Genomic DNA, 19,068 nt, shown 5'->3' with positions numbered 1-19,068 from the left:
CCCTACTCCACCCCCTCCTGCCCACACCCATTCCCCCCCCCCTCCTCCAACCTGGGACATAATCACTTTTGTATCCAGTGTATCCACATCATATATGCCACACACCTGTTAGTCACTTAATACCCATCTTGGTCACCAGATTGTCCTTGTGGTGTTAGAGTATTACTCTTCAGGCAGTCCTTATTTTACTCAATCATGTTCCCAAAGGATGATAAGAGTGACAGAGGTAATTTAAATGTGCTAAGGAGAGTATGTAACATGCTTCCTTGAAGCCAAAAGGTAAATGTTTCTAACTAAATAAGAAAAAAAAATTGCATACAGGATGACCTGAAGTAGTTAATGTCTTTCTGACACATCAAAAAACCAATAATAGCCTAGTGCTATGCTATCATTCTCAAAGCTTTATCTCACCCTGGAGGCACTGGACCATCTCACACCATCACAAGAAGAAGGGTGATTACATATGAAGATATTTTCAGAGAGAGGGAGAGGTAGGGATCACACTAACAACTTTGTGTTATAATGTTCTGTGACAACATTAGCTATTGTTACCACTTATGATGTCTACTTTATAAATGAAACTTTCTTTCTTTTTTTTTTTATTTTTGAGACAGGATTTCTCAGTGTTACCCTGGCTGTCCTGGAACTCACTCTGTAGACCAGGCTGGCCTTAAACTCAGAAATCCACCTGCCTCTGCCTCCCAGGCATGTGCTACCTGGCATAAACTAAACTTTCTTATGGCCTGGTGGTGCATGTCTTTAATCCCAACACTTAAGAGGCAGAAGCAGGTATATCTCTATAAGTCTGAGGCCAGCTTTATCTATGTAGTCAGTTCCAGGACAGTCAGGGCTGCATAGAGAGACCCTGTCTGAAAGAAAAAAAAGAGCCATAATAATAATAATAATGATAATAAATTAAACATTCTCATATTTATCCATGTATAGAAACCGTATAAATGGCGTGGCACTCTCCTCAGTTTCAAATGTCCACAAGAGACTTGGAACATCTCACCCAAGGACCATGGGGAGTTACTGTAATAAACTGGTGGAGTTGAAACTAAGAAGCAATGTAAGAGAGCTCTCCTGTTCTCTCTGCCCAAAGTCCAGGCATGACTTCTAAGGACCAAAGGTAGTCTGTACCCTCTTCTACTTAATTTACTTAATTCAGTAGCTTTCCATTGCCTTTAGGATGGAGACTAAAATGCTCAACTTGACCTCCAGTGCCCCAAGGGCCTGGCTCCCTTCCTCCGGCTTCCTCTGGCATCTTGCAGACCTTTCTTTTGGAACCACACCGACGTTCTTTCAGCCTACAATGTGCTCTCCTATCTGCTACCAAGGATTTGTTAGAAGTCTATGGACAGTTCCTGAATCAAAGGAATAGTTGAGGGCAAGGAACTGAGAGGAGGTCCAGTGTTACAGGGGGGGAAGCATCAGAATGCCCGGAATGGGAGATGTCATGCCCACCCCTGCATCATTCTACTAAAACCCCAAAGTTTCAGACAATGGCCACTAGACCTGGATGGCTTGGGCATGTGTCCATCCTTTCACTACTCCGCTTTGAATAAAAGTCACCCTGATTTTTTTTAAACAGTCTCTTGTATAACCCTGGTAAACCTGATCTTGATATTTAGACTAGGTTGACCTCAAACTCAGAGAGATCTTCCTGTTTCTACCTCCCAAGTGCTGGGATTAAAGGCATGTGCCACCACACCCAGCCCCATAAAATTTTGTTATTTGTTTTTTTCTTTTGAAGATTTTACTTTTATTTCATATGTATGAATGCTTTGCCGGTATATAAATAACGGCACCATGTGTGTGCATTGTCCGAGGAGGCCAGAAGAGGGCCACAGGTATCCTAGAACTGGAATTACAGGCAGTTGTGAAGTGCCCTGTGAGCGCTGGGAACTGAACCTGGGTCCTCTGTGAGCACAGCAAGTGCTCTGAGCCACTGAGCAATCTCTCCAGCCCCCTTACTTATCTGTTTACATTGTAGATGCCGGGGGTTGTACTCAGGGCCTTGCACATGGTAGACAAACACTATCCCAGTCCTAAACTACGTGCCTAGCCCCCTTGTCGGAGCCTGCCGACAGGCAGCTGGGTAGCTGGGTAGAGGCGTGCGGATTGAAGAGACAATGAAGAAGACAGAACAGAGTCGAGAGGTCTGCGGTCAATGCCGGACAGTCCCGAGATTATTTCACAGCCAGTTTATACACAGTCTTGAAGGACAGAGGTAGAACAACGCACAGCACAGGCATTCAGTCACTCTCTATCCTGCCTTGCGTCAAGGAGCAGGCAGTTTCTTTTTCTATCTCGATGTACCTCTGGCTGGCATCATCAGCCTGCGTCTAGCTAGATGGTATGTTTCCTCTTGTGGGCTAATCAGGACTTTCTCACAGCCTTGGAGCAAACAAGCCTGAGCTCTATTGACTCAGAATAGAATTCAGATTTAAACTGAGAAACTGAGTCAGTGATGGGCTGCCACACCTCCTGTGTGGAGCTTGAGTGAATAGACGGTAACTCCTCGAAAGGAAATCGCAGATGCTCTCCAAAGGGAGGAAGAATGGCTGAAAGATAGCCCGAAAGTCAAATACATCCCTGAAACATATGTTCCCGCTCCCTGGGATGCCCTGCTGTCCACTCTGAACTTAGTTTTTCCTACTCAGTGTCAGGTTCCAGATCGACTGTCTCTCCATTGGAGAGAATCCCTTGCTTTCTTAGGGGATTCCTGCTCTCTCTATTCTGCTATTTCACAACACTACTTCAGAGCACTATTCCTATGGCCACTTCACACTTATTTATAAGGGGATGTTACGAAGATGAACCGGCCATGAGGACAGAGCTGGCATCTGATTGGCTCACTGTGGTGGACCTCCAATCCCTCGTACAGTACCTAGAGAACAATCAACAAACATTCACTTGATGGGGGAAAAAAAACAAGCCACGTTTTTCTCAATGAAAACACAGTGAAATTTAAAAACCAATTTCAATTCAAACTCACACTTTATTACAATTTCCTCCATTTAATCTTTTCAACATTGCGGGAAGAACCTTCTTTATATCAGGAGACGGACACATTGGGCGTGAGACAATTGGTTTAAGCTCAAATGTCCGGTAAGTGGCCCAGGAGAGCTACAAACCCAGATCTGCCTAAGCCCAAGTAAAACAAAACAGAACTATTATATAATCCTGCCTTTCCACATCCTTGAAGAGATAGCCCTTTCGCTGTAAAATAAGATTTCAAGTCAATTCACTTTGATTCCAATCTAGGCATGTCCCATTAAAAATAAAGTTTTTGAAATAGTGCTGCAAGGATGGAACTAAAACTCTAAGCAGATACAATGTGATAGAGAAGTTTTCATGCTTGCCATTAAAAGCAGCGTCTTGACCCCCTCTCCAAGATAGGGTCTTTTTACGTAGGAGATCCTTTTGCCTCTGCCTCCCAAATTCTGGGATTATAGACATGTACCACATCACCAAGCCTTTTCTTAAAAAACAAAACAAAAACAAACAAAAAAACCCCTGTGTTTATCTTTCTGAGATGGGATGTCACTGTTGCCCACTGCTCTTGACCAGCTCTTGGGCTCATGCGATCCTCCCTCCCCTCCCTTCCCTTAGTAGCTGGGGTTACAGGTGCATATCGCTTCACCATGTGGACGTCTCTTTCCCGTCCTTCACGGTGAGTGGCTGCGAGCCTGGAGTGAGGCGGCGGAGACCTGTAAAGATGTTGAAGCAAGCGAGTAGTTCCCTAATAGGGACTGTGAGAACCATTTCATCTCGTGCAAAGACGCTCTCCGTGTCCATGTTTTCGCACACGATGAAGGGAGATTGACAAGGCCACACTCAGAATGATCTCAATTCCCAGGATTTTGTAGAGAAGGGCTGGAGATAGAATTGGGGGCGGGGAGGGGTGTGTATGTGTGTGTGTGCAAAGCGCACAAATGTGAGAGAGCGAGTCCTCCGCGCAGCACAGCGAGGGAGCCGCCATGATGCCTGTGTGAGTGGGAGGGATAACGAAGCAGGTATCGGTTCCCCCTTTAATGCAGGGTGGAGTCCCCAAACTCGGTAAAGACAAGATCACAGACAGTGCCTATCTGACGCTCACGGTGGTGTTCCTGGAGGTCTCATATTTGGGAGGTGATCGGTAAGATGTAAATACCAAAGCAAGGGAACCAAGTCATCTGCTACATGTTCTGGATACGTAACTCGTAACTCGTGTCTGCCTCGGGTGGCTTGCTGCAGTTAGCGCATGATGGGTTCCGCCAGCTCCATGACCCTGGCAGAACACTGCGCTTTCAAAGCAGCAGGCTTGACTTTAAAGACGTCTGGGTCGTAGAATACGACATGCACTGAAGCCCTGGAATAGTAGAAGAAGAAACCAGTCTGAACTAAGGAGAACAAAGAGAGGAACTGATATTTCCCAAGCACACCCCCACCTCCATGTTAAGCACTAGGGTATTATTGTCCAGTTGGGATTTAGTGGTCTCCATTATACAGGTGAACAAACGAAGACTCAAAGACGCTATAAGCATCATCTAGGGTCTGCACACTGCCAGATTCCAAAGGCTTTGCTCTTTTCCACCCGCCCCCAAAATGTTGCCTGTTTTTGTTTTTTAACTTTAGATCAACCTTCCTTCCCCCTTTCTCCAGACCCCTAACCTTTCCTGTTCTACTTTAGCCTTAAATCGCCATACCTTGGGGGTGGATTAGCTAGCTCCTGGATTCTGTTAGACACCCGAGGATGGGTAGCAGCATAAGACACAGGCCATCGGGCATCTCGGACAGGGAGATAATCTTCATGAACAGGTTTGGACTTGGCTAGGGTTATTGTTCGGCTAGTAGGTTTGGCAAGCAGGGCAGCAGGGGATATCTGTAGCAAAAAACAGAGATGCAAATCTCCATCCCAGAATTCCCCATGCCTCCCGGTCTCCCTCTCCTTCCTTGCCTACAATACTGTGTGCACTCCCAGCTGATCTCCTTGCCTCCCCTCTTAGCCTGAGTGATCCAGTCTTCCCCTGATACCTACTGGAGCATGAACAGCTCTGAGTGACTTGTCTCCGTCACCCCCACTTCGTCATCACAACACTTCACCAGGCAAGTACTTCCTAAAGCTAAGTTGGAACACACCACCCTCGGGTGCTAACTCCTTCTGAGGCACCCTCATTTTGCTGACAGTAGAGTAGGTTCCTCCCTGTATCTGCAGAGGCCCCATAAAATCTGAACGCCATCCCACTTCTCTAACCTTGTCTTTTCCCCCTCCCATCAGGGACACTGTAACTCGTGGCGGCCACTCAATGCATCCATTCTGGCTCTTTCTGCCTCAGGACCTCTGTACTTAACTAGTTCTACTTGAGACGTCTTTCCTCATTCTTGGCTGAGATATTTCCCTCATTTGTCTCTAAATCAGACCCCCATCAAACCCTCAAGGAGGACTTCCTGACCTGAGGGAAGAGATGACCCTTTCTAGTGGACCTTCTCTGCAGTACTTCTAATTATTTAATCTTACTGACTGTCTGTCTGTCTGTCTGTCTGTCTGTCTGAGACAGTCTTACAAGCCCTGGTGCCTAGCTCATGCTATTCAGCTCAACTCTGCCTCAAATCCGAGATCCTCTTGCCTCAGGTTCCTGAGCATGGAGATAGCACATTTGTGGGCCATTGTACCCGGATCACTGAGTCTTCCTCATAGTGTGTAACTACGGTGTAAACTCATTTGCCTGTTTTTCATCTGCTTTTTTCCATTACAATATGAACCGCTCAGGGGAGACTGTTCGCCAGGAGCCAGACCAGGCTCTAGTACCTAATAGGTGACAAACGAATGCATGGTACCTGACTACTCTCTCTTCTTGTCTTGCATTGAAATGCATGTCTTCCATATTGTGTCTTCACTGTTACTTTATTGGCAAAATAAGAAGGACTTTATTTTATGGTGCCTAGCAGGCAGTCTCCACTGTGGAAAGTTCTTTGGGAAGAGCAGAGACTCACACCCGGCTCACTAACTTCAAAGCCCATGTTCTCTGCCCTCAACTTTTCTGCCTTTTCTCTTATCCTGTCTGTAGGCCTCCCTTCCCACTACAGACCACTTTCAAGACTCTCTTTTCTGATGACTTTGGACTATGCCTTGGTGAGGCAAAAATAACATCTTAGGAGCAATCAGGAAGACAGCCAATGAGTGAGACAGGGATGGCTTACGGGACGGATGGGCAATTCACTCTTTTCTCTCTCATAGCATAGACCCTCTATCTTGATCCTCGGGTGGGCAAGGTCTACAATCCTGGGGCTTGCAACAGCACTCAGGGTAGAGAAGGAGATCTTGGTTTCAATCTAGGAGAGAGAGAGAGAGAAAAAAAAAACCAGGATGTAAATACCTGTCCTGTTCAGCATTACAAAATAGGGTCTGAGCTCAGAGCCACCAGGCTTCCCCACAACTCAGCAGAAAGGATGGGAATCCCACAGTCATCCTGGACAGGACCAGTTTCTATCTCACTCCAACTGGATTGTACATGTTCTCCAAGCCAGCGTTTCACAGATCCAGGTTTTATATGACAGGACGCGGGAGAGACGGCCAATGATGTGACACATTAACCCAGAAATAAGTGGTGACGCGGATCCGTGGACTAAGAGATTCGGCGGCTCAGCAGGGAGCCATGACAGCCTGGCAACCTGTGCTCAGTCCCCAGAACCCACAGCAGCGTAGGAGAGCACTGGCTCCATGGGGCTGTCCTCTCACCTCCACAAACGCACTGCGGCGTGGTTGCCTGTGCGCAGGCGCACACGCGCACAGACGCATAGGCACAGACACAGATAAATAAAAAAGTAAGTAAATAGATCGATCGATGAATAAATAGATAAATAAATAAATGTGATTAAGAGAATTTAAAAACAAAATATGAAGTCAGCCAAGAGAAGGTAGGGCTCTATCATATGAGAACACCCAAAAGAGAAGGCTTTTAACCCTTTGGGGAAAGGCGCTCTCGGCATCAAAGATCTCCACATAAAGGACCTTTACCTCAGTGGCTCTCTTCTAATTGGAACAAGTAAGAAGAGCAGTGGAAGCCAGGAGGAAGCAGAAACATGCACCTCTGCCAGGTAGCTAGCTGGATATTAGCAGGCTTGGAGGACTCTGGGGCAGGACCCCCCCCCCCCAATCGCCGACAGACTGTAAAATGAACTACAAGGGCTGGCATTTGATTTAGGGGTGGGAGGATCGGACCTGAGTCATATTTCTGTCCCTGAAGAGACATATGCCCGGAACTGTCCAAAAGGCCATTAACAAATAACCCTCTGCACCTGAATCCGGGAGCCGTAAACCTCATGGGAGTCCTACCTAGTAAGAGTCTCTCTGATGATGAGCGAAGACTGACTGTTACTGCTTCTTGAGAGAGTCAAGGGACACAGGCTTGCCCGTCACTTAGACAGGATAATGCCTCTCAGAAGAAGCTGCTTGTTCTAAAGACTATAGAAAATAGTATAGGGGGCTGGAGAGATGGCTTAGTGGTTAAGAGCACTGACTGCTCTTCCAGAGGACTCAGGTTCAATTCCCAGCACCCACATGGCAGCTCACAACTGTCTGTAACTCCAAGATCTGACACCCACCCTCACACAGACATCTATTCAGGCAAAACACCAATGCACATAAATTTAAAAAAAAAATTAAAAAAGAAGAAGAAAAAAAGAAAATAGTATAAAGCCCACATAAAATGCAGATGAGACAATGGTCTCTATGGCCATTATCTATTCTTACCCCTTGAAAGTGTAGGGTTTTTTTTTAAGATTATTTTTTTTCTGGAGCCTATTACCTATGGTGGGATGCCTTGCTCAGCCTTGATGCAGGAAGAAGGGGCCTGGACCTGCCTCAACTGAATGTACCAGGCTTTGCTGACTCCCCATGGGAGGCCTTACCCTTTTGGAGGAGGGGATTGGGGGGAAGGGTAGGAGGGAGCAGGGTAAGAGGGGGATCTTGGTTGGTATGTAAAATGAATGAAAAATCTTAAAGAAAAAAAGGTGATTTTATTTCAGAATTATTTATTTTATGCATGTGCTTATTTTACGTGCATGTATGTCTGTGTACCTTGTGTGTGCCTGGTACCTGAGGAGACCAGAAGAGGGTGTCAGATCCTCCGGAATTAGAATTCTAGATGGTTGTGAGTCATCACGTGGGCAGTAAGAACTGAACCTGGATCGTCTGCAAGAACAACTACTGAGCCATCTCTCCAGCTCCGAAAGTGTAGCTTATTTAACAAGCTCATCTTGTCTCCCACACTATATTCTGCGTGTCTTGTTTGAGTTCTTAAATTAGAGATCACAGGGACCAGAGAACTAAAGGATCTGGATATTACCGCCACCAGACCTGGAAGTCATTTATCAGTACCTAAATTGTGAAAACTTGCTCACATTGTGTTTTACTATCTGCATTTACCGTTTATACTCTTTGCACCACTGTTTACCGTTTATACCATCTGCACTGAAGTAATCACTTATACAAGAGCTTGAAGGCAGTGGGGCTGGGGAGCAGGTTCAGTGGTTAAAAGCGCTTGCTGGTCTTACAGCGGACCAGGGTTCCATTCCCAGCACCCACACGTGTTTCACAACCACTTGTGACTCCAGTTCTAGGATGTCTATTGTCCTTTTCTGACCTCTGCTGGCCTCGGCCATGCCAGTGGTGCACATGTGTGGGATGACTCATCCCTAACGGGCTTGAGGGCCAGATGGCCCAAACAAGTAAAAAAGATACTTCCTGAGAGCCAGCCTGGGTCTGCCTGGTGGTCTTAGCAACAGCTGCTGAAACATGATCTGGAGATGACCTGGACCAATGAGAGACAGCCACGTCACACCGGCAGATGCATATTCATCAGACCTTCCCCCAGGGTGGGGTGGAGGGTATATAAAGCTTGCCTCTTCCTGAATAAACAGAGCTTGTTAAACTGAGCTTGTTGTTTCGACATTCTCCTGGAGTCTGTATGGTTTGACTCTGCCCCTACTTGGCCCCGCCCCCAAAGGGAACAACAGCAAGGACCCTGCTACACACATGTAGACATGCAGGCAAAATACACATAAAATAAATCTAAAATTAAATTAAAAAAAAAGAGTTTGAAGGGGGATGTATCAATCAACGGCAACAAAATGGGACTTTAATTGCAGGCAAAAAAAAAAAAAAAAAAGTGAATTGGTTTCCGAATCTGTTCTTGTGCTGTTTAGGTGAAGATAACAGTGGTGAACCGTTTTACGTGCATCCAGAGATTTATTCCTAGCCTGGGCTGCCGTTTCCACTCCTGTTTCACTGACAGAAGCACCAGGGCCTTGGAGGTTCGGGGGTGGAAGTTTACATGACTGGGAAATGGCAAAGCTGGGATTCAAACTGAGGATGGTGCATGTCTCAACACCATGGAGAACTAATTAAGCATTTAAAGCATTTATTATGAATAAAGCTTTGTCTGCTGCAGGGCTCCAGGCGAATTGAAGGAATATGTCAGCCATTGCCTTTAATTAAGCCTTTCAATCGAAGGGGAGTAAAAACAATCGCCCAGTCAATTCTATGAAGTAACACAACAAAGAAGAGCCAAGCCCAATGGATTCTGGGCTGTCTGTGGAAATGCAGAAGGCCCACAGCAGCCAAAACGTCCGTGAAAACGTGAACAAAATTAGAGGTCTTACATTGTCCCATTTCAGCTTAGACTAAATATTTATTCTAAAACTGGAATAATCCAGACAGTAGAGTAGCTACCTATGTAAGAATAGATAAGTAGGTAATCATAACATATTTCAGAGTTCATAAATAGATCCAAGATAATTGAACAGAGAAAAGGGCTAATCAAGTTGTATGAATATCTGTGTGGAACTAAAAGAAATCTCAATCTCTCCCTAACACATGCAAAAAAAAAAAAAACCCTACTTCAAAGTAGATCATATTCATTTGATCATCTAGCACAAATGTAAAAATTAGAAAGCTTCTAGAAGAAAATAATAGGATATCTTACAAGCTAGGAACAAAAGAACATTTCTCAAGAAACCAAAAAAATATTCACCATAAAAGAAACAATTGGCAATGTGAACTTAATACAATTTAAAACTCTTTTCTAATAAAAATGCCATTGATGAAATTAAATCTGGACATGTTGGTTCACATGTATAATCCCAGCACTCAGAAAGCTGAGGCAGGAAGACCGTCATTAGTTTGAGGCTAGTCTGTGTTACATAGTATGTTCTGGGCCATTCTGGGCTACAGAATAAAGACCTTGTCTCAATAAAACCAAACCAAACCAAACCAAACCAACCAACCAAACAAACAAACAAAAAAAAAACAAATCAAAACATATATTCACAAAAACACCTGTACACGAATGCTCATAGCAAATTTATCTGTGGGAGTCCTCATAGAAAGACTTCAAATGGGGCTGGAGAGATGGCTCAGCAGTTAAGAGCACTGGATGCTCTTCCAGAGGACCAGGTTCAATTCCCAGCACCCACATGGCAGCTCACAACTGTAACTACAGCTCCAGGAGATCCGATACCCTCACACAGACTTGAGTGCAGACAAAAGACCAGTGCACATAAAGTAATAAAAGCAAAAAACATGACAAATATCTCAAGTGCCCATCAAAGGCGCATAGTCAAATTATGATATAGTTACACAATGGAATGAAAAACACTTATCAATAAGAAGGAACAATTTGCTGGTATACTCAGTAGTACAGATGAACCTTTTATGTTGAGCAAACAAAGCCAAATTCTACAGGACAGATGTTGTATGATTCCATTTAGATCAAGGTCATGAGCAGGCAGAACTACTCTGTGGCAATAGGGCTCTGAATCCTAATAACATCTAGGGCAAGGGTGGGCTTGGAATCGTGAGGAAATAGGAGAAAACCTGAAGGAACAATTGCAGTGCTTTGTGTCTTTGGTTGGCTTTGTTTTCTTCTGAGACAGGTGCCCATCTTAGCTCTGGCTGGCCTCAGACTTGGGGCAAGGCAACCCTCTTGTCTCAGCCTCCCAAGTGCTGGGATTACAGGCATAAGCCATTGTTTCACAGCCTAAGTGTGGGATATTTATTGAATAGGCTTATGCATTTGTTAGCTTATTAAATTGTACACTTAAGAACTAAGCACTTCATAGAAATTAAAATTCAAGAATTTCAAACCATAACCTCAGAAAAAGTTTCATAATATAAAACAGGTGAATATTCTTAATATGTAAATAAATTTTACAAGTTCATAAAAACATACATACCAGTAGAAAACAGAGCCACCAATAGATACTTCTATCAAAGAAAACAATACATGGTAAATAAATGTGGAGAACTATTTGAACTTTTAGCATCAAAGAAATTAATAATTTTAAATGAAATACTGTAGTGGGTAGCCATTCCAGCTTTGATCTGGAAGTTCCAACCCCCATTGAGACTTCGGCAACTGTCACACCTACAAGGCGGGACCAAGGGAGGCACCTGGAGACCCGAGATCTGGATGGGCCAGCGCTCTCTCTGTTCCGGGACCCTGGACGGTGGAGGTGGACCAAGCAGAGCTCCAGAGAACACCGCTGGACTGCAATACACCTTCCCCAGTCCCCGCGACCTACCTATCCCTTAATTTGTAAGTTACGCCATTAAATAAATCTCCTTTTAACTACGTAGAGTGGCCTTAAGAATTTCACCAATATCATACTGCTTTGTTATACAATTAATATTTTGCAAAATAATGTCTAATGCTGTTAGAAGTGCTGTGCAAAAGAGCCAAATAATGCAAGTGAATATGTAAATCAAAATCAGTGTCTGGGGAACATTCTAGAATTTTATATAAACCACCCCAAAATGCAGTGATTTTACTTTCAGAATTTTTTTGCTTTGATTTCTCAAGACAGAGTTCCTCTGTTTAACAGCTCTGGCTGTCCTGAAACTCACTATGTAGACCAGGCTGGCCTCTAACTCACAGAGACCCACGTGCCTCCGCCTCCTGAGTGCTGGAATTAAAGGTGTGTACCACCACCATCCAGCTACTTTCAGAATTTTTATTCTCAGAAAATAACCACAGGGAGCATGTGAGTAAAAATAAATAAAACCTTATAAATCAGGACAGCCAGCGGGACAGTGCTGTGTGAGATCTGCAGAATTCAAGTGCACAGGATTCAGTCTCTTAAAAGCCAACAAGTGTTTAAATCCAAGTTGGTTTGTCTGGGTAGAAGTCGTGAAGGAAGCGAAGTGGACAGAGAACAGTAGATAGGTGCTAGGTGAGCCATGAGACCAAACACTTGAGTTTTGTAGACTGTGACAAAGTTCCTGTAAGAAGGGACTCAGAATGACAACCAGTTAAAGGCGTCCTCTAGTTCATCTGTCCAAAATGATGGCAGGTACCCGAGAGAGGAAGTTGGCTTCCTTTGAGGGCAAGAGCTACTGTTAAACTTGAGGTATATTTACAGTTAACTGTAGAGAATCGATAACAGAATTAATCATTAACCAGTCACACAATTAATCATTTATGTTGAGCATATGTGCAGTATCAACAAAATTTGAACATGGATCACAGGGCAGATAAAGTGCTATAGTATCAGTCTTACATTTTCTGATTTTGATAATATTTTTATGGTTTATAGAAGACGTCATTGTGTTGGGAATTAACAAAAAAGAATTTTGGGGGCAAGTAGATCCATAGTTTACTCTCAGAAGTTATTCTGAAAGCCCTACACATACATGCACATAGCACATGCAGAAGGGAGAAATTAATAAAGGAATAAAATGATAATTTCATAATTTGTAGCAAGTTTTAAACTATTAATATAAAAACTATATGCATACTTAAGCATGAATATTTAAGAGAATTTGGTCTATTCCATGTATAACTGAGGAACTGAGTTAGAATTGTGACATTAAATAAAAATTTTGTATTTATTCTTAGAACATTTATTAAAAAAAAAATTTCATTTGGACCTGGAGAGATAGCTCAGAACCTGGGTTCAATTTCTGGTACCTGCAGGGTGGCCTATAACTCCAGGCCCAAGGGATCTGATGCCCTTCATCCCCACACAGTGGGCATGAAAGCAGTGCACAGATGGACATGCATGCAAAACACCCATGCACATAAAATAAATAAAAATTTAAAAAATCATTTGTAAATTTATTTGTAAGTTTAATGTATTAAATTTTAAGACAGTGATCTAATATTTCAGGTTTGATTGCTAATGTAGATCACGTACAAATAAATCAAATAGAATAAACTTATAAATACAGTTTAAAATTGTTTGAAGGGATTTGTTAACTAAATTTGGAAGCAATCAAAGGTAAGTCAGAATCTTTCTGTAGCTAAAGTTTTTCTGTATTCCATCTGGCCTGTGGTCAAGACAAATCTCTCTCACCCACCAGTCCTGCAGCCGCTCAGACCCAAATAAACACACACAGGCTAATATTATTTAAAACTGCTCAGCCATTAGCTCAGACCAACCACTGACTAGCTCTTACACTTAAACTCAGCCCATTTCTGTTAATCTAGATGTTGCCACGTGTTCCATGGCTTTACCTGTGTGCCTGTTACATGCTGCTCCCTGGACAGCAGGCTGGTGTCTCCGACTCAGCCTTCCACTTCCTAGAATTTTCTTCTCTGCTTGTCCCACCTATACTTCCTGCCTGGCTACTGGCCAATCAGCACTTTATTTATTAACCAATCAGAGCAACTTATTCATAGCATACAGAGTGATATCCACAGCATCTTTCGATTTTAGTAAAAACTAATAGGACTGTACATAAAATACTAGAACTTGAAAAGTCAGGCTAAAAGTCCAAGAAAATTGGTTTTGAAATTTGAAATTTAGATAATGGAACTACTTATTAGTATCCTGTGGGGCGTTTACCCACCAACCCCACAGCTCCCCAGAGTTTTCTTGAGTGCGAGCAGCAGGAAATATTAGATAGAAGGATTTATTGCGGAGAATCTTGCGGAGATAAACAGATAGAAAATAAGGATAGCCTCGAAAGGGCCTGGAACCTTTTCCAATGGGCCTCAACTGTCTCTGCCCCAGGGTTTTTATAGAGACGCCAAGGGGTGGAGCAAAAGACCTCCTCCCCCAGCACAGCCAAGTGCAGACCATCCCAGACACCTGCACTCAGGCCGTGGTCCTAATCATCCTCTATGCAGACCTGCTGGGTAAAGCCACGAGGAACCCAAGAACAGGCTCCCACAGTATCCATGTTCCAGAATACCAAAGGACTCACATCAGCTGGTGTGGTAGGGTTTTGTCAAGTTCCTATAGATTCTTGGACACTTTTTTCATTAAAAGACTGAGTTTGTGTCCCTACTCCCTTGATCAGACAGTAACTGTTATCAACCAACAGAGCACACTGAAGTAAACGTTCATTCCAAACCCTACCCATTTTTTTTTAAAATGCAGTTTCTACCTAGTCTCTTGGAATGATCCCCCTTCAACCTCCCATTTTAGGATACTCCTCCAAGCATGGCAGCCATGGCCTAGAGGTCTACACCACATGGAGGGTCCTGTGAAGGTTCTCCTGTCATTAACAGCTGAGTCGAGCCTGGTCACCCCAGCCTAGGCACTTCACATAGGTGCAGTTATGGATTGAATATTTGTGCCCCTTCATATATTAAAGCCTGAATCCCAAGTGTATTAGATGTGGTCATCTGCTAGAGTTGGGTATCAAATGTTTCCCCACAGATTCAAGTGTGTTTGAACAGTTGGCCCCAGCTAACGGTCCTGCTCTGTAGCTTACATGCTGGGGCCTCGCTGGAGGAAGTAGGAAGCTTCAGACAGGCTGACAGGTTATAATCTGGCCCTGGTTCCAGCCTGAGTTCCTGCTCTGCTTCCTACAAGCCAACAAGATATGACCAGGCCACCTCACACTCTGGCTCCCACAACTATGTGCCACTCTGCTTTCCCCATAATGATGGATTGTAACTCCTCATACTATGAACCAAAATAAATCCCTTTTCTCTCAAGCTGCCTCTTGTCATGTATTTGGGTTCAGGGAAGAGAAAAATAACTCTTATCTGTAACATTGTCTGCAATCAAGAAATCGGCTTCACCAAGAACAGAATCTATTGAGATCTTAATCTTGGGTTTTGCAGCTTCCAAGGATACATACATGTCCTCTGTTGAAGCCACCCAGTCGATGGCATTAGGTTACAGCAGCTTGTCCTGACAAGGGTATGAAGGAGCCTCCAGATGATTTCAGCTCCCCACCATAGCAGACACCCAGGTAAGTAGAGATTCCCAGCTAAGCCTTGACATGGAACAGAGACATGCCTTTTTCCTTGTCACAATTTCTGGCTCGTAAAATCCTTGAGTGTGGTAAAGTGGTAGTTACTTCACCCCATCAGGTTTGTGAGTTGGCATGAAGAAACAGACAATCAGACCAGAGCTCTAAGGTTCTTTATATCGGTTCTAATGTTGGTTTTAGAATTTACTTTGGTGGCATTTAGAGTCACGGGCATTAAGGCGCCCATTATTAGTAGTACTTAAAAAAAAAAATCAACAACTGGTAGCCCATGGCGTGCAATGGCAAAACAAACCAGAGCTTTGGATGCACAACAGTGGATGCCAAGGACATGCCGATGGAATCACGAGGACATGGAAGGGGCTGTCTGCTGGTAAGGACGCTGCACAACTTGACAGAAAACAAAACAACCTTCTCAGGTCGTTAAATTTCCAGTGTCGAAGCCAGATAAAGGACCAGAAATGACTTCCATCAAGAGAAACCTTTATCCTCTGTTGTCACAGGGCTGGACAGTGTGAAAACCAAAAGCTAATTCTGTGGGCTGGGTGGGTTACAACAAAAATTCAATTGTCGAGTTTGTCCAATAACTCATGTTAAAATTAGGGCAACGCTTGGGAGACAGTGGGGCCCTGAGGATTGGGATGCTGATGTATGGGCAGATTCCGATGAAATGGGGGGCCCTAAACCCTGAAATTTCCAGTAAAGTGGGGTACTCTAAACCCTTAAATACTACTTTCCTTACCAGTCCTTCCACCTCCAAAGGGGCTAGACTCCACACCCCGGATACCTCCTGAGGAACTTCGAACTTATTCCTGTGACCTCTCCACTGCGTACCAGTCTGCCGTAGACTTCATCTGATCCCGAAATTATTCTAGGGCTAATATATGTAATAAATCCCTTGTTCTATACCACACATGGTTCTACTTCTAGGATCTACTCCTGACAGAGCAGGCAAAATCGATTTTGTAAGAGGGGGAAACCTACCAAGAAAAATTGAGAAGGAGCTGTGGTTCGAAAGCGAAATGTCGCCCATAGCGTCACATGTTCGAACACTTGGTCTCCAGCGGGCGTTGCTATCTTAGAGGACTGGACAATCTTGGGGAAGTGGAGCCTCATTGGAGGACGTGGGTCACTAGGCTTTGACGTACAGCCTGGCCACACTTCCTGTCTGCTTTCTGTTTCCTGTTCTGTGAGGAGGTGAGGAGGTGAGGAGTCCGGCCTACATATTCCCGCCACCGTGGAGCCACCAGTGGCCACACCTTCCCCTCCACAGTGGACTGCATGCTTCAAACTGTGAGCCCAAGCACCCTTCTCCCTCAAGCCGCTATGTACTTCGCCACACGAGAGTGTGGCATGATAACCAGACGCCACTTACGCTTTTTGGAGGAACGTAGTTGGGATCTGGGCCTTTGGCTACGGAGAGCTGCAGAATCCGGGCAGACGGAGCAGAGAAACGCAAAGTCCCTGGCGGAGGTAAGTCTTCGCTGAGGGGGCGACATGCAAATGGAAATAAAATACGACTTTGGTACGTAAGATACTCAATACAGAACTGAAAAGCAGTCTAACAGGAACCAAGGCAAGTCTTCACAGCTGTATGATTTCAGCAGCCAAAGCTGGATGATGGACTGAAACATTACTATACAACTGGGACAAAACATATACAATATCACAATTCTAGGCCAAAACGCTTTACACCCAAAGAAATAAAACAGGTTACAAAATGTGGAGAATTTAGCAGGCAAAACTGTATTACAAGCAACATTTTAAATCGTCATTTAAGCCATTGCAACTATTTAAAACATCTAAAACAAATATAAAAATGAGCTTTTTAGTATCTTATGTGATTTTTGTCTTTAAATATTTGTTAAAAGTTGATGTTATACTCAAAGTACATATATCATGTTGCTAAAATGTCAAGTGAGAAGAGTGTATGCAAAGTGGTCCAAGATTTACTTCAAACTCTCTGATTTCCAATTAGTCCTTCTAATTACTATTCTTCAAGTTATAGCTTAATTCATTGTGAGAACATATTAGAAGGTTGCCTAAAATTTTTCACATCTATGTCTTTGAGTAAAGAATTAGACCATGTTGAAAATTCCCAGGTCTAGTAAATCACTTTTAAAGTAGTCTGATAACTATTTAATGTCATTTAATAAAGTGACCAAAATGTAAAAAAAAAAAAAAAAAAAAAAAAAAAAAAAAAAAAAAAATACGACTTTGGACAGAAGAACGAACAGTTCGCTGCTACAACAAACTGCATCTACGCACACCCTCTGAAAGCAGGAACATCTTTTCTCAGGCCTGTGAGTGTTGCTGTTTCTCGTTAATCCACAGTAGGAGGTACATCTTACGTGTCACCGTGTATGTAAATATGCTTGTATATACAAAACAAAATTCTCAAGACGCTGCTTCCATGCCATATATTCTGATCTGATTTTTTAAAAGTTTGATTTAACTAGAAAAAACAACCCCTAGAACTATATGTTCCATTTTGGATGGGTTCTGACCTGTGGTCTGAAAAATACCTCACTGCCTACCAAAACCTCATTCAAATTAGTTCCGGAAGTAATTAGTTCCCTCAGTCATCACCAAGGATGCTCTGTGGACGGTTCTCTTTTGTAGTGCAGTGTGAGATAATCCTTGTCTTAACTACCAGTCACTTGACCAGTTATCACCAGCTGTATACCATATACTTCTTTCTCTGATCAAAAATCTACCAGTCAGTCAACCAATCTACAAATTTATCACGGAAAAAGGTTTTCTCAAATAACTGACGACTTTCTAAGGGTGGAGAGCTATAAGTTTTGTTATCACTATGAAGATAAAATTAACATACATAAAACTTACCCTTCCAAAGTATACAACTAAGTGGTTTCTAGAATATTCACAAAGTGTTCAGCCATCAGCATTAATTTGAGGGTATTTTCATCAATCCAAAAAAGCAAAATCCATATGGTTATACCCAGAATAATCTGAAATGATCACGACTATGAACAACGAAGTTCAAAGGCAGTTTGTGATTTCAAAATCTACTAAACAGCTGTAATAATCATGATTGTGTATTATTGTGTAAAGACAAACATTTAGTACATGGATTAGGGCTAGCAATTCAGAAATAAAAGTTTGCACTTACAGTCAGTTGGTTTTTGACAAGGATGTGAATTGTTGCATGTATGTTTGGATTTAATTTGCTAGCATTCTGGTGTGGACACATGCATACATGAATATGCATATTTGCAGGAGTGAGTGGTTGGTAGCTTTTACATTTTGTAATGGATTGTTCTGGGTGCTGTAGTTTACAAGCAGGAGTCATCATACCAGGCTGAGAGATTGCTTTTTTTGTCGGATAGTGAGAAAGTTTACTGTGAACTTCTGCCCCGGCATTCCCAGTCAAATGTAACAGCTGATGATGAGCCTCGGACCACCTGCACATGCTGCAGACAGTCAACAGTTTTATCCACTGTGTTTGGACGTAAACAGCCTTTTCACTCAGACGAGAGCTGGAACTACAATGCTGTGACACTTAAGCGAGCCAGATCGGGATTTCTGGGAGTTTAAGATACTCTACCTATCTAGCAGACACTGCGTTTTGAATCTGTTAGGTATTGCCAGCCTCTGGATCCGTTTAGAAGGCCGAGTAAACAGCGCAGGAGGAGGGATCTCCCAAATTACAGACTGTCTTCCGCAGCTGTAGTAATACTGAGCCCTGCAAATCACAGAAGAGAGAAGAGATCAGTGACATAAACATGAGGTCATAAATTTGAGAGGGAGTAAGGGAGGGACATAGGACATTTAAGTGAATTGAGTGAATTTGGAAGAGGAAGTGTTCTTTTAAGGGTTTTAGTAGACATGTGTACATT

The 19,068-nt window shown here is 43.3% G+C and overlaps 1 protein-coding gene across 1 annotated transcript in view; it reads right to left on the bottom strand.

Moving 5' to 3' along the window:
* Window positions 1–4,209: 4,209 nt before the first annotated feature.
* Window positions 4,210–19,068, bottom strand: part of Spmap2l (sperm microtubule associated protein 2 like) — a 49,924-nt gene continuing 35,065 nt past the window's right edge. Inside the window, exons 5-9 of the mRNA XM_059274588.1 lie at window positions 18,777–18,914; window positions 16,584–16,692; window positions 6,187–6,318; window positions 4,692–4,867; window positions 4,210–4,354 (exon numbers count right to left, since the gene is read on the bottom strand). Coding sequence (XP_059130571.1) covers window positions 4,240–4,354; window positions 4,692–4,867; window positions 6,187–6,318; window positions 16,584–16,692; window positions 18,777–18,914 — 670 coding nt within the window. The 3' untranslated portion in view covers window positions 4,210–4,239. The remainder of the gene's footprint in view (window positions 4,355–4,691; window positions 4,868–6,186; window positions 6,319–16,583; window positions 16,693–18,776; window positions 18,915–19,068) is intronic.

Source organism: Peromyscus eremicus, chromosome 10 (assembly GCF_949786415.1).
Source record: "Peromyscus eremicus chromosome 10, PerEre_H2_v1, whole genome shotgun sequence".
In the NCBI taxonomy this organism is placed as follows: Eukaryota; Metazoa; Chordata; class Mammalia; order Rodentia; family Cricetidae; genus Peromyscus; species Peromyscus eremicus.
Note: the sequence above shows the minus strand (reverse complement) of the source record. Positions and strands in the feature narration are given on the sequence as shown.